The 12,951-nt window shown below is 45.0% G+C and overlaps 1 protein-coding gene across 3 annotated transcripts in view; it reads left to right on the forward strand.

The window, feature by feature from the left end:
• LOC118369049 (spectrin beta chain, erythrocytic-like) overlaps positions 1-12,951 on the forward strand; it is a 98,172-nt gene that overhangs the window by 40,427 nt on the left and 44,794 nt on the right. For all 3 annotated transcript variants that reach the window (XM_052496626.1, XM_052496627.1, XM_052496625.1), the window contains 8 exons: positions 1,688-1,838; positions 2,094-2,233; positions 2,479-2,682; positions 4,372-4,647; positions 5,462-5,712; positions 11,503-11,640; positions 11,760-12,117; positions 12,212-12,406. In XM_052496626.1, coding sequence (XP_052352586.1) covers positions 1,688-1,838; positions 2,094-2,233; positions 2,479-2,682; positions 4,372-4,647; positions 5,462-5,712; positions 11,503-11,640; positions 11,760-12,117; positions 12,212-12,406 — 1,713 coding nt within the window. The remainder of the gene's footprint in view (positions 1-1,687; positions 1,839-2,093; positions 2,234-2,478; positions 2,683-4,371; positions 4,648-5,461; positions 5,713-11,502; positions 11,641-11,759; positions 12,118-12,211; positions 12,407-12,951) is intronic.

A 12,951-nucleotide genomic window follows, 5' to 3' on the forward strand; every position in this document is an offset into this window, starting at 1 on the left:
CCAGCTAACTCATATCCCTGGTGTTGCCAGCTAACTCATATCCCTGGTGTTGCCAGCTAACCCATAACCCTGGTGTTGCCAGCTAACCCATAACCCTGGTGTTGCCAGCTAACCCATATCCCTGGTGTTGCCAGCTAACCCATAACCCTGGTGTTGCCAGCTAACCCATAACCCTGGTGTTGCCAGCTAACCCATAACCCTGGTGTTGCAAGCTAACCCACAACCCTGATGTTGCAAGCTAACCCACAACCCTGGTGTTGCAAGCTAACCCACAACCCTGGTGTTGCAAGCTAACCCACAACCCTGGTGTTGCAAGCTAACCCATAACCCTGGTGTTGCAAGCTAACCCACAACCCTGGTGTTGCAAGCTAACCCACAACCCTGATGTTGCAAGCTAACCCATAATCCTGGTTTTGCAAGCGAACCCATAACCCTGGTGTTGCAAGCTAACCCACAACCCTGGTGTTGCAAGCTAACCCATAACCCTGGCGTTGCAAGCTAACCCATAACCCTGGCGTTGCAAGTTAACCCATAACCCTGGTGTTGCAAGCTAACCCATAACCCTGGTGTTTCAAGCTAACCCATAACCCTGATGTTGCAAGCTGACCCACAACCCTGGTGTTGCAAGCTAACCCACAACCCTGGTGTTGCAAGCTAACCCACAACCCAACCCCGGTGTTACAATGCTAACCAACAACCCTCATGTTGCAATCAAACCCACAACCCTGGTGTTGCAAGCTAACCCACAACCCTGGTGTTGCAAGCTAACCCATAACCCCGGTGTTGCAAGCTAACCCACAACCCTGGTGTTGCAAGCTAACCAACAACCCTGGTGTTGCAAGCTAACCCACAACCCTGGTGTTACAATGCTAACCAACAACCCTGGTGTTGCAAGCTAACCAACAACCCTGGTGTTGCAAGCTAACCAACAACCCTGGTGTTGCAAGCTAACCAACAACCCTGGTGTTGCAAGTTAACCAACAACCCTGGTGTTGCAATCAAACCCACAACCCTGGTGTTGCAAGCAAACCCACAACCCTGGCATTGCAAACTAACCCACTAGGCCATTGGAACCAGACACAGCATGGGCCATGTTATGAATCTGAAAAAAAGCGTTCCACGGGGATGTTGGTCCATTTTGACTCCAATGCTTCCCACGGTTGTGTCACTTTGGCTGGATGTCCTTTGGGTGGAGGACCATTCTTGATACAGACGTGAAACTGTTGAGTGTGAAAAACTAAGCAGCGTTGCAGTTCTTGACACAAACCGGTGCGCCTGGCACCTACTACCATATCCAGTTTACAGGCACCTAAGTATGTTGTCTTGCCTATTCACTCTCTGAATGGCACACATACACAATTCATGTCTCAATTGTCAAGGGTTCTCCTCTTCATCTACACTGATTAAAGTGGATTTAACTGGTCAGTATGTCATGGAAAGAGCAGGTGTTCTTAATGTTTTGTATGCTCAGTGTATTTGCATACAGTGTATAACTGCAGAAATACATTACGATAGTTTCCCCCCTGCTCAAGCAAGCTATGCCACAACATTCCTTTGCTAGTTTTTGGCCCATCTCAATGAACTAACCTCCTTGCCACCCCACACTTCTGTGCCTGACCTCCCCTCCCCCTCCACCTCTCCCCCTGACCCCTCACCCCTGACCTCTGACCCTGTGGCATGTCCCCAGGCTCGGCTGCTCTCCCCTGACTTTGGGAAGCACCTGTTGGAGGTGGATGACCTGCTCCAGAAGCATGCTCTGGTGGAGGCCGACATCACTGTGCAGGCAGAAAGAGTTCACGACTCCAACGTGGCTGCTCTCAAGTTTGCCAATAGAGATAGTAAGTGAAGTGCAAGGATGTATGTAAAATGTCATGTAAAATGTTACCAACATATATCTTAATGTAGTGTTACCAAAATATATCTTAATATAGTGTTACCAAAATATATCTTCATGTAAAGTGTAACCCAAAATATATTTGAATGTAGTGTATAATCCAACTCTTGTGGTTAGTGACCGCCCTGAGACTGGAGAGTGGGGGATCCATTATCACTGCATGCCATGTTTTGACCCACTTCCCCCCTCTCTGTCCCAGGCTACAAGCCCTGTGACCCCCAGGTGATTAAGGACCGGGTGCAGCACCTGGACCTGTGTTACCAGGAGCTGTGTGCCCTTGCGGCCCAACGCCGCGCTCGCCTTGAGCAGTCCCGACGCCTCTGGAACTTCTTCTGGGAGGTAGGTAGTCGAGAGGCTGGAAAGAAGGGCTTGCAACTGGAGGGTGGTGCCCTTGAGCGAGGGACTTAACCCCTAAAGTTCTCCACTGGTGCTGCACTGCAGAGGACCATGTCCTCCAAACTCTCTCTCTCTCTCTCTGTGTGTGCGTGTATGTGTGTGTCTCAAGGGGTTTGGGATAAAGGAAAAATACAAACGTTAGTGTATCTGAGACAATTGACAATAAAGTATATTATGTCTTATCTCAGATGGCCGAGCTGGAGAGCTGGATCAAGGAGAAAGAGCATATCTTCTCCTCGCTGGACTACGGCAAGGACCTGACCAGTGTGCTGGTCCTGCAGAGCAAACACCATGCCTTCGAGAACGAGCTGGGGGCTCGCCGTGCACATCTGCAGCAGATACTGGATGAGGGTGATAAGATGATCCAGGCCAGACACTTCGGGGCACCCCAGGTCAGTTGGTAGAGGGTGCTGGGCTTAGGTGGCAGTCCACAATGTGGCCTTGCAGGTAGAGTGTGGCACTTCCCCAGCAGAGCATGCGCCCAGGGTCGGACATGTCTGGTTTGAAGAGGGCCACCATTCCTGGTGAGCTGACTCCCCCAAGTAGCACTCACTTCCGTCATTGAAGTGCTTTGAAATGTATGCATGCAGTACTTTAGGTCCACAGACGATCAATCTCAACCACACTGCACACTGCCCTAACCCCCACCTGGACAATGAGGAATACCTAAAATTGGAAATGGCAAATGTACCCTGCTTGGGTCAGGACCCGCCCTGTGTTTTTCCTGACGGGCCGCCCCCAGGTGGTGGGGTAGGCAATGACATCTCCTCCCCCTAGCTGATGGGCCATGATGAGTATACCCCACAGAGGGTGCGTTCTGAGCCCTCTCCTGTTCGTCGCTAGGAACGGCCACGCACGCCTTGAAATCAACTGCTGGTAGGCTTGATTACCAACAACGACGAGACGGCCTGGCAGCAGCTGGATAGGAAAATAACCTCACACTCAACGTGATAAGGAGATGATTGGGACATATCCACATCGATGGAACAGTAGTGGAGAGGGTAGCTAGTTTTAAGTTCCTCGGCATACACATCACAGACAAACTGGACACTGAAGCGTCGTGAAGAAGGCGCAGCAGCGCCTTTCAACCTCAGGAGGCTGAAGAAATTCGGCTTGTCACCAAAAGCACTCACAAACTTCTACAGATGCACAATCGAGAGCATCCTGGCGGGCTGTATCACCGCCTGGTACGGCAACTGCTGCCCTCAACCGTAAGGCTCTCCAGAGGGTAGTGAGGACTGCACAACGCATCACCGGGGGCAAACTACCTGCCCTCCAGGACACCTACACCACCCGCAGGAAGGCCATAAAGATCATCAAGGACATCAACCACCCGAACCACTGCCTGTTCACCCCGCTATCATCCAGAAGGCGAGGTCAGTACAGGTGCATCAAAGCTGGGACCAGAGACTGAAAAACAGCTTCTATCTCAAGGCCATCAGACTGTTAAACAGCCACCACTAACAGTGTGGTGGCTGCTGCCAACACACTGTCATTGACACTGACCCAACTCCAGCCATTTTAATAATGGGAATTGATGGGAATTATGTAAATATATCACTAGCCACTTTAAACAATGCTACCTTATATAATGTTACTTACCCTACATTATTCATCTCATATGCATATGTATATACTGTACTCTACATCATCGACTGCATCCTTATGTAACACATGTATCACTAGCCACTTTAACTATGCCACTTTGTTTACTTTGTCTACACACTCATCTCATATGTATATACTGTACTCGATACCATCTACTGTATGCTGCTCTGTACCATCACTCATTCATATATCCTTATGTACATATTCCTTATCCCCTTACACTGTGTATAAGACAGTAGTTTTGGAATTGTTAGTTAGATTACTTGTTGGTTATCACTGCATTGTCGGAACTAGAAGCACAAGCATTTCGCTACACTCGCATTTAACATCTGCTAACCATGTGTATGTGACAAATAAAATTTGATTTGATTTGATTTGCTGGTGTCCCCGTTACTTAAATGTATGCATGCAGTACTTTAAGTCGCTTTGGATTAAATTCTAAATGAAATGTATTTTATTATTGTATATATTAGGTTGGGGATTGCATGGAGGACGTGATGCGTCAGTGGCAGCAGCTGGAGGAACTGGCAGCGTTCAGAAGGCAGAACCTCCAGGACACCCAGAGGTTCTTTCAGTTCCAGGGAGAGGCTGAAGACCTGAAGGCCTGGCTGCTGGATGCCAAGAGGCAGATGACTAGTGATGACATGGGCCATGATGAGTATACCACCCAGAGGCTGCTGAAGAGACACCGAGACCTCCGGAACGATGTCGCCAGGAACGGAGCCACCATCGATGCTCTGACCAAACAGGTGAATGAATGAACTGGCTGACTGACAGAATGGCTGATTGGGGATGTGTCTGAAATGGCACCCAATTCCCAGGGCAGGTTTACTATGAATGAATTTCGACTCACTGGTTTGTTTTACTGACTGACAGAACCTTGGTTTGTTTTACTGATTGTAAGGGATGTGGTTTGTTTTACTGAACTATGGCACCCAACCTTCCTAGTAAGGCATTTCGGACTCACCTTGTTTGTTTTAGTTTACTATGTAATTTCGGACTCACCTTGGTTTGTTTTACTGTAGTTTACTATGTAGGTACCATTTCGGACTCACCTTGGTTTGTTTTACTGTAGTTTACTATGTACCATTTCGGACTCACCTTGGTTTGTTTTACTGTAGTTTACTATGTAAGGTACCATTTCGGACTCACCTTGGTTTGTTTTACTGTAGTTTACTATGTAAGGAGTAGGGTACCATTTCGGACTCACCTTGGTTTGTTTTACTGTACTACTTAACGGTGCAGTTGCTACATCCATTTTTGGATTTAAAAGTGAATGATATGCACCCATCAATTCTTGAAGAATATAACTTATAAATGCCTCATGTGCTTAGTTCAAATATAGTACAACATCCAAGCTGGTTTTACTCCAATGTTTGTAAACAAAGTAAAACGTAAACAAACACTGTATAGCCTAAAACATAGTTAAAACTATAATGTTGATATCATGGATGGTCAGTACTTCCATCCACAGCTCTGTCTTTGAATTTGAGTGTGGTTACATTTCTCCAGCAATGTACGTGTTCGGCAAATACACTTTAAAATACACTTGAACTTGACCAGGCGGCGGCGCTACCCGAGGAGCTGCGCAACACGCCTGACATTCAAAGACGCCTGAAGGACATCAGAGACCTGTACATGGAGCTAATGTCCCTGTGTGACCTGAGGCAGAAGAAGCTGGATGATACCATGGCCCTCTACACAATATTCAGTGAGACAGACTCCTGCGAGCTGTGGATGGGCCAGAAGGAGACCTGGTTGGTGGGGCTGGACGTACCGGAGAATCTAGAGGATCTGGAGGTGGTGCAGAACAGGTACAAACCACAGTTATGATACAGTATGAAGGTTGGAGAGGAAGTGGTGTAGAACAGGTACAAACCACAGTTATGATACAGTATGAAGGTTGGAGAGGAAGTGGTGCAGAACAGGTACAAACCACAGTTATGATACAGTATGAAGGTTAGAGAGGAAGTGGTGCAGAACAGGTACAAACCACAGTTATGATACAGTATGAAGGTTAGAGAGGAAGTGGTGCAGAACAGGTACAAACCACAGTTATGATACAGTATGAAGGTTAGAGAGGAAGTGGTGCAGAACAGGTACAAACCACAGTTATGATACAGTATGAAGGTTAGAGAGGAAGTGGTGCAGAACAGGTACAAACCACAGTTATGATACAGTATGAAGGTTAGAGAGGAAGTGGTGCAGAACAGGTACAAACCACAGTTATGATACAGTATGAAGGTTAGAGAGGAAGTGGTGTAGAACAGGTACAAACCACAGTTATGATACAGTATGAAGGTTAGAGAGGAAGTGGTGTAGAACAGGTACAAACCACAGTTATGATACAGTATGAAGGTTAGAGAGGAAGTGGTGCAGAACAGGTACAAACCACAGTTATGATACAGTATGAAGGTTAGAGAGGAAGTGGTGCAGAACAGGTACAAACCACAGTTATGATACAGTATGAAGGTTGGAGAGGAAGTGGTGTAGAACAGGTACAAACCACAGTTATGATACAGTATGAAGGTTGGAGAGGAAGTGGTGCAGAACAGGTACAAACCACAGTTATGATACAGTATGAAGGTTAGAGAGGAAGTGGTGCAGAACAGGTACAAACCACAGTTATGATACAGTATGAAGGTTAGAGAGGAAGTGGTGCAGAACAGGTACAAACCACAGTTATGATACAGTATGAAGGTTGGAGAGGAAGTGGTGCAGAACAGGTACAAACCACAGTTATGATACAGTATGAAGGTTAGAGAGGAAGTGGTGTAGAACAGGTACAAACCACAGTTATGATACAGTATGAAGGTTAGAGAGGAAGTGGTGCAGAACAGGTACAAACCACAGTTATGATACAGTATGAAGGTTAGAGAGGAAGTGGTGCAGAACAGGTACAAACCACAGTTATGATACAGTATGAAGGTTAGAGAGGAAGTGGTGCAGAACAGGTACAAACCACAGTTATGATACAGTATGAAGGTTAGAGAGGAAGTGGTGTAGAACAGGTACAAACCACAGTTATGATACAGTATGAAGGTTAGAGAGGAAGTGGTGCAGAACAGGTACAAACCACAGTTATGATACAGTATGAAGGTTAGAGAGGAAGTGGTGCAGAACAGGTACAAACCACAGTTATGATACAGTATGAAGGTTAGAGAGGAAGTGGTGCAGAACAGGTACAAACCACAGTTATGATACAGTATGAAGGTTAGAGAGGAAGTGGTGCAGAACAGGTACAAACCACAGTTATGATACAGTATGAAGGTTAGAGAGGAAGTGGTGCAGAACAGGTACAAACCACAGTTATGATACAGTATGAAGGTTAGAACAGGTAGAGGAAGTGGTGGTGCAGAACAGGTACAAACCACAGTTATGATACAGTATGAAGGTTAGAGAGGAAGTGGTGCAGAACAGGTACAAACCACAGTTATGATACAGTATGAAGGTTAGAGAGGAAGTGGTGCAGAACAGGTACAAACCACAGTTATGATACAGTATGAAGGTTAGAGAGGAAGTGGTGCAGAACAGGTACAAACCACAGTTATGATACAGTATGAAGGTTAGAGAGGAAGTGGTGTTAGAACAGGTAAGTGGTGCAGAACAAAAACCACAGTTATGATACAGTATGAAGGTTAGAGAGGAAGTGGTGTAGAACAGAAAACCACAGTGATACAGTATGAAGGTTAGAACAGGTACAAACCACAGTTATGATACAGTATGAAGGTTAGAGAGGAAGTGGTGCAGAACAGGTACAAACCACAGTTAGAACAGGTACAAACCACAGTTATGATACAGTATGAAGGTTAGAGAGGAAGTGGTGCAGAACAGGTACAAACCACAGTTATGATACAGTATGAAGGTTAGAGAGGAAGTGGTGCAGAACAGGTACAAACCACAGTTATGATACAGTATGAAGGTTAGAGAGGAAGTGGTGTAGGCAGAACAGGTACAAACCACAGTTATGATACAGTATGAAGGTTAGAGAGGAAGTGGTGCAGAACAGGTACAAACCACAGTTATGATACAGTATGAAGGTTAGAGAGGAAGTGGTGCAGAACAGGTACAAACCACAGTTATGATACAGTATGAAGGTTAGAGAGGAAGTGGTGCAGAACAGGTACAAACCACAGTTATGATACAGTATGAAGGTTAGAGAGGAAGTGGTGCAGAACAGGTACAAACCACAGTTATGATACAGTATGAAGGTTAGAGAGGAAGTGGTGTAGAACAGGTACAAACCACAGTTATGATACAGTATGAAGGTTAGAGAGGAAGTGGTGCAGAACAGGTACAAACCACAGTTATGATACAGTATGAAGGTTAGAGAGGAAGTGGTGTAGAACAGGTACAAACCACAGTTATGATACAGTATGAAGGTTAGAGAGGAAGTGGTGCAGAACAGGTACAAACCACAGTTATGATACAGTATGAAGGTTAGAGAGGAAGTGGTGCAGAACAGGTACAAACCACAGTTATGATACAGTATGAAGGTTAGAGAGGAAGTGGTGTAGAACAGGTACAAACCACAGTTATGATACAGTATGAAGGTTAGAGAGGAAGTGGTGCAGAACAGGTACAAACCACAGTTATGATACAGTATGAAGGTTAGAGAGGAAGTGGTGTAGAACAGGTACAAACCACAGTTATGATACAGTATGAAGGTTAGAGAGGAAGTGGTGCAGAACAGGTACAAACCACAGTTATGATACAGTATGAAGGTTAGAGAGGAAGTGGTGCAGAACAGGTACAAACCACAGTTATGATACAGTATGAAGGTTAGAGAGGAAGTGGTGCAGAACAGGTACAAACCACAGTTATGATACAGTATGAAGGTTAGAGAGGAAGTGGTGCAGAACAGGTACAAACCACAGTTATGATACAGTATGAAGGTTAGAGAGGAAGTGGTGCAGAACAGGTACAAACCACAGTTATGATACAGTATGAAGGTTAGAGAGGAAGTGGTGCAGAACAGGTACAAACCACAGTTATGATACAGTATGAAGGTTAGAGAGGAAGTGGTGCAGAACAGGTACAAACCACAGTTATGATACAGTATGAAGGTTAGAGAGGAAGTGGTGCAGAACAGGTACAAACCACAGTTATGATACAGTATGAAGGTTAGAGAGGAAGTGGTGCAGAACAGGTACAAACCACAGTTATGATACAGTATGAAGGTTAGAGAGGAAGTGGTGCAGAACAGGTACAAACCACAGTTATGATACAGTATGAAGGTTAGAGAGGAAGTGGTGCAGAACAGGTACAAACCACAGTTATGATACAGTATGAAGGTTAGAGAGGAAGTGGTGTAGAACAGGTACAAACCACAGTTATGATACAGTATGAAGGTTAGAGAGGAAGTGGTGTAGAACAGGTACAAACCACAGTTATGATACAGTATGAAGGTTAGAGAGGAAGTGGTGTAGAACAGGTACAAACCACAAACCACAGTTATGATACAGTATGAAGGTTAGAGAGGAAGTGGTGCAGAACAGGTACAAACCACAGTTATGATACAGTATGAAGGTTAGAGAGGAAGTGGTGCAGAACAGGTACAAACCACAGTTATGATACAGTATGAAGGTTAGAGAGGAAGTGGTGCAGAACAGGTACAAACCACAGTTATGATACAGTATGAAGGTTGGAGAGGAAGTGGTGTAGAACAGGTACAAACCACAGTTATGATACAGTATGAAGGTTAGAGAGGAAGTGGTGTAGAACAGGTACAAACCACAGTTATGATACAGTATGAAGGTTAGAGAGGAAGTGGTGCAGAACAGGTACAAACCACAGTTATGATACAGTATGAAGGTTAGAGAGGAAGTGGTGCAGAACAGGTACAAACCACAGTTATGATACAGTATGAAGGTTAGAGAGGAAGTGGTGTAGAACAGGTACAAACCACAGTTATGATACAGTATGAAGGTTAGAGAGGAAGTGGTGTAGAACAGGTACAAACCACAGTTATGATACAGTATGAAGGTTGGAGAGAGGAAGTGGTGTAGAACAGGTACAAACCACAGTTATGATACAGTATGAAGGTTAGAGAGGAAGTGGTGTAGAACAGGTACAAACCACAGTTATGATACAGTATGAAGGTTGAGAGGAAGTGGTGCAGAACAGGTACAAACCACAGTTATGATACAGTATGAAGGTTAGAGAGGAAGTGGTGTAGAACAGGTACAAACCACAGTTATGATACAGTATGAAGGTTAGAGAGGAAGTGGTGTAGAACAGGTACAAACCACAGTTATGATACAGTATGAAGGTTAGAGAGGAAGTGGTGCAGAACAGGTACAAACCACAGTTATGATACAGTATGAAGGTTAGAGAGGAAGTGGTGTAGAACAGGTACAAACCACAGTTATGATACAGTATGAAGGTTAGAGAGGAAGTGGTGTAGAACAGGTACAAACCACAGTTATGATACAGTATGAAGGTTAGAGAGGAAGTGGTGCAGAACAGGTACAAACCACAGTTATGATACAGTATGAAGGTTGGAGAGGAAGTGGTGTAGAACAGGTACAAACCACAGTTATGATACAGTATGAAGGTTAGAGAGGAAGTGGTGCAGAACAGGTACAAACCACAGTTATGATACAGTATGAAGGTTAGAGAGGAAGTGGTGTAGAACAGGTACAAACCACAGTTATGATACAGTATGAAGGTTAGAGAGGAAGTGGTGCAGAACAGGTACAAACCACAGTTATGATACAGTATGAAGGTTAGAGAGGAAGTGGTGTAGAACAGGTACAAACCACAGTTATGATACAGTATGAAGGTTGGAGAGGAAGTGGTGCAGAACAGGTACAAACCACAGTTATGATACAGTATGAAGGTTAGAGAGGAAGTGGTGCAGAACAGGTACAAACCACAGTTATGATACAGTATGAAGGTTGGAGAGGAAGTGGTGCAGAACAGGTACAAACCACAGTTATGATACAGTATGAAGGTTAGAGAGGAAGTGGTGCAGAACAGGTACAAACCACAGTTATGATACAGTATGAAGGTTGGAGAGGAAGTGGTGCAGAACAGGTACAAACCACAGTTATGATACAGTATGAAGGTTGGAGAGGAAGTGGTGTAGAACAGGTACAAACCAATCTGCTTACATTGCAGACAAATTGCACAGATTATCAGATCGTATCATATTGTTTGGGTCCCTGCAATGTTAAGCACGACTTCCACATTTGTAAAGATCTGACACCAATCATATCTGTATTTTTGCTCTAATGCAGGGGTCCCTAACTGGTGGCCCCGCAGGCCCGAATTTGGCCCATGTTTTCAGAGTAAAAAAATATATATTCTTTAAATATTTGTTTTAATTGTTCGACATGTAGACTGTAAAAACACCACCAAATCAGCTCCAAGTGATTTTTATTTTGTAAATCTGCTCCAAAGTATTCCCATGCATAATAGAGAGATATACAATGTACTGTGTGCGATCGTATACAAATGTAAGCAAGGTTTGAAAGGATTATGTTTTAGTCAAATATTATATCTGTTTGGGCTTCTTGCGGTCAATTTGCAGTCCGTGGCTGATGAGCCCTGCTCTACTGCACACTGTATGATGTATTGATTACTATGTTTTCTCTTCTTAGGTTGAGTATTCTTGCTTCAGATATGGCTAATGTCCAGACGCGTGTTGATGATGTCAACAAAGCAGTGAAGCAGCTTGAGGACAGCAGACACCCTTGTACCAAAGAGGTGAAGGAATGCCAGTTGAGACTTAATAAGAGGTGAGACTCAGGCTGATGTCTTCTTCTTCTTCTTCTTAATATTATTTATCCATAGTCCACAGTCTTTCCTCCTTGCGTTATTAATATTGACTCTCTCCTCTGCTTCTCTTCTCTTTCAGGTGGGAGGCCTTCAAGGCCATGGTTGTGGACAAGAAGCGTAAGGTGGATTCAGCTCTCAGCTACCACAACTATGGACTGGAGTGTGACGAGACAGAGGCCTGGATCAGGGACAAAACCCGGGTCATCAAGTCTACCCAGGACCTGGGCAACGACTTGAACGCTGTGATGACCATCCAGAGGAAACTCTACGGCATGGAGCGGGACCTGGCTGCCATCGAAGACAAGCTCAACTTCCTGAGGAGCGAGGCGGACCAGCTGGCCAAGGACAACCCAGACAACGCTGCAGACATCCTGTTTAGGAGAGCCGAGCTGGACGCAGCCTGGGATAACCTGAGGGCCACCCTGAAGGACCGGGAGGTGTGTTTGTGTGTGACTCGGTGTGTGTTTGCTATCTGGAGTTGATCCCCTCAAACAACAACAAATTGACTATTAAAGTTGTATTGTATTGTAGGACTCTCTTGGAGAGGTGTCCAAACTGCAGACCTTCCTACAGGACATGGATGACTTCCAGTCCTGGCTCTTCAAGACCCAGAAGGCCGTGGCATCAGAGGACTTGCCTGAGACCCTGCCCCAGGCTGAGCAGCTGCTGAACCTCCACGATGATGTATATGATGAAATGGATGCTCACGAGGAGGACTACCACAAGGTTAGTTTCAGTTTAGGATTTAAACTACAGTTTACACAAAGTCCTAACACACAAATACAAAGCAACGGTATCCCTTTACACTCATACCTTTATACAGATTGAAGATGGCAGATGTGGACACTGATAAGCAACTATTTTGGAACACTGTGTCTGTACAGTAACATGCTATACATGATGTTAGAGCTCTGGCTCTGCACTTCACAGCTCTCTATGGGTTTTGACTGACAGCCGTTCTGAACTTGAGTACCGCATGTGACATATACAGTGTCAATGTTTATGATCTCTATAGTTTTAGGTACAGTAAGGATTAGCATGGGTAATCTTACTCTATAAAATGACAACCCCGGGAAATTAATTTTAACATCCCAATGTCGACAATAATGAAATTCCATAAAATAGGCTATACAACATGCACAGCATCAGATTAGCCAAAAATGTAATAGCACATTTGGATGGAGCCGAGCAGACACCCTGGATGGATCCGAGCAGACACCCTGGATGGATCCGAGCAGACACCCTGGATGGATCCGAGCAGACGCCCTGGA

Source organism: Oncorhynchus keta, chromosome 35, assembly GCF_023373465.1.
Source record: "Oncorhynchus keta strain PuntledgeMale-10-30-2019 chromosome 35, Oket_V2, whole genome shotgun sequence".
NCBI lineage: Eukaryota > Metazoa > Chordata > Actinopteri > Salmoniformes > Salmonidae > Oncorhynchus > Oncorhynchus keta.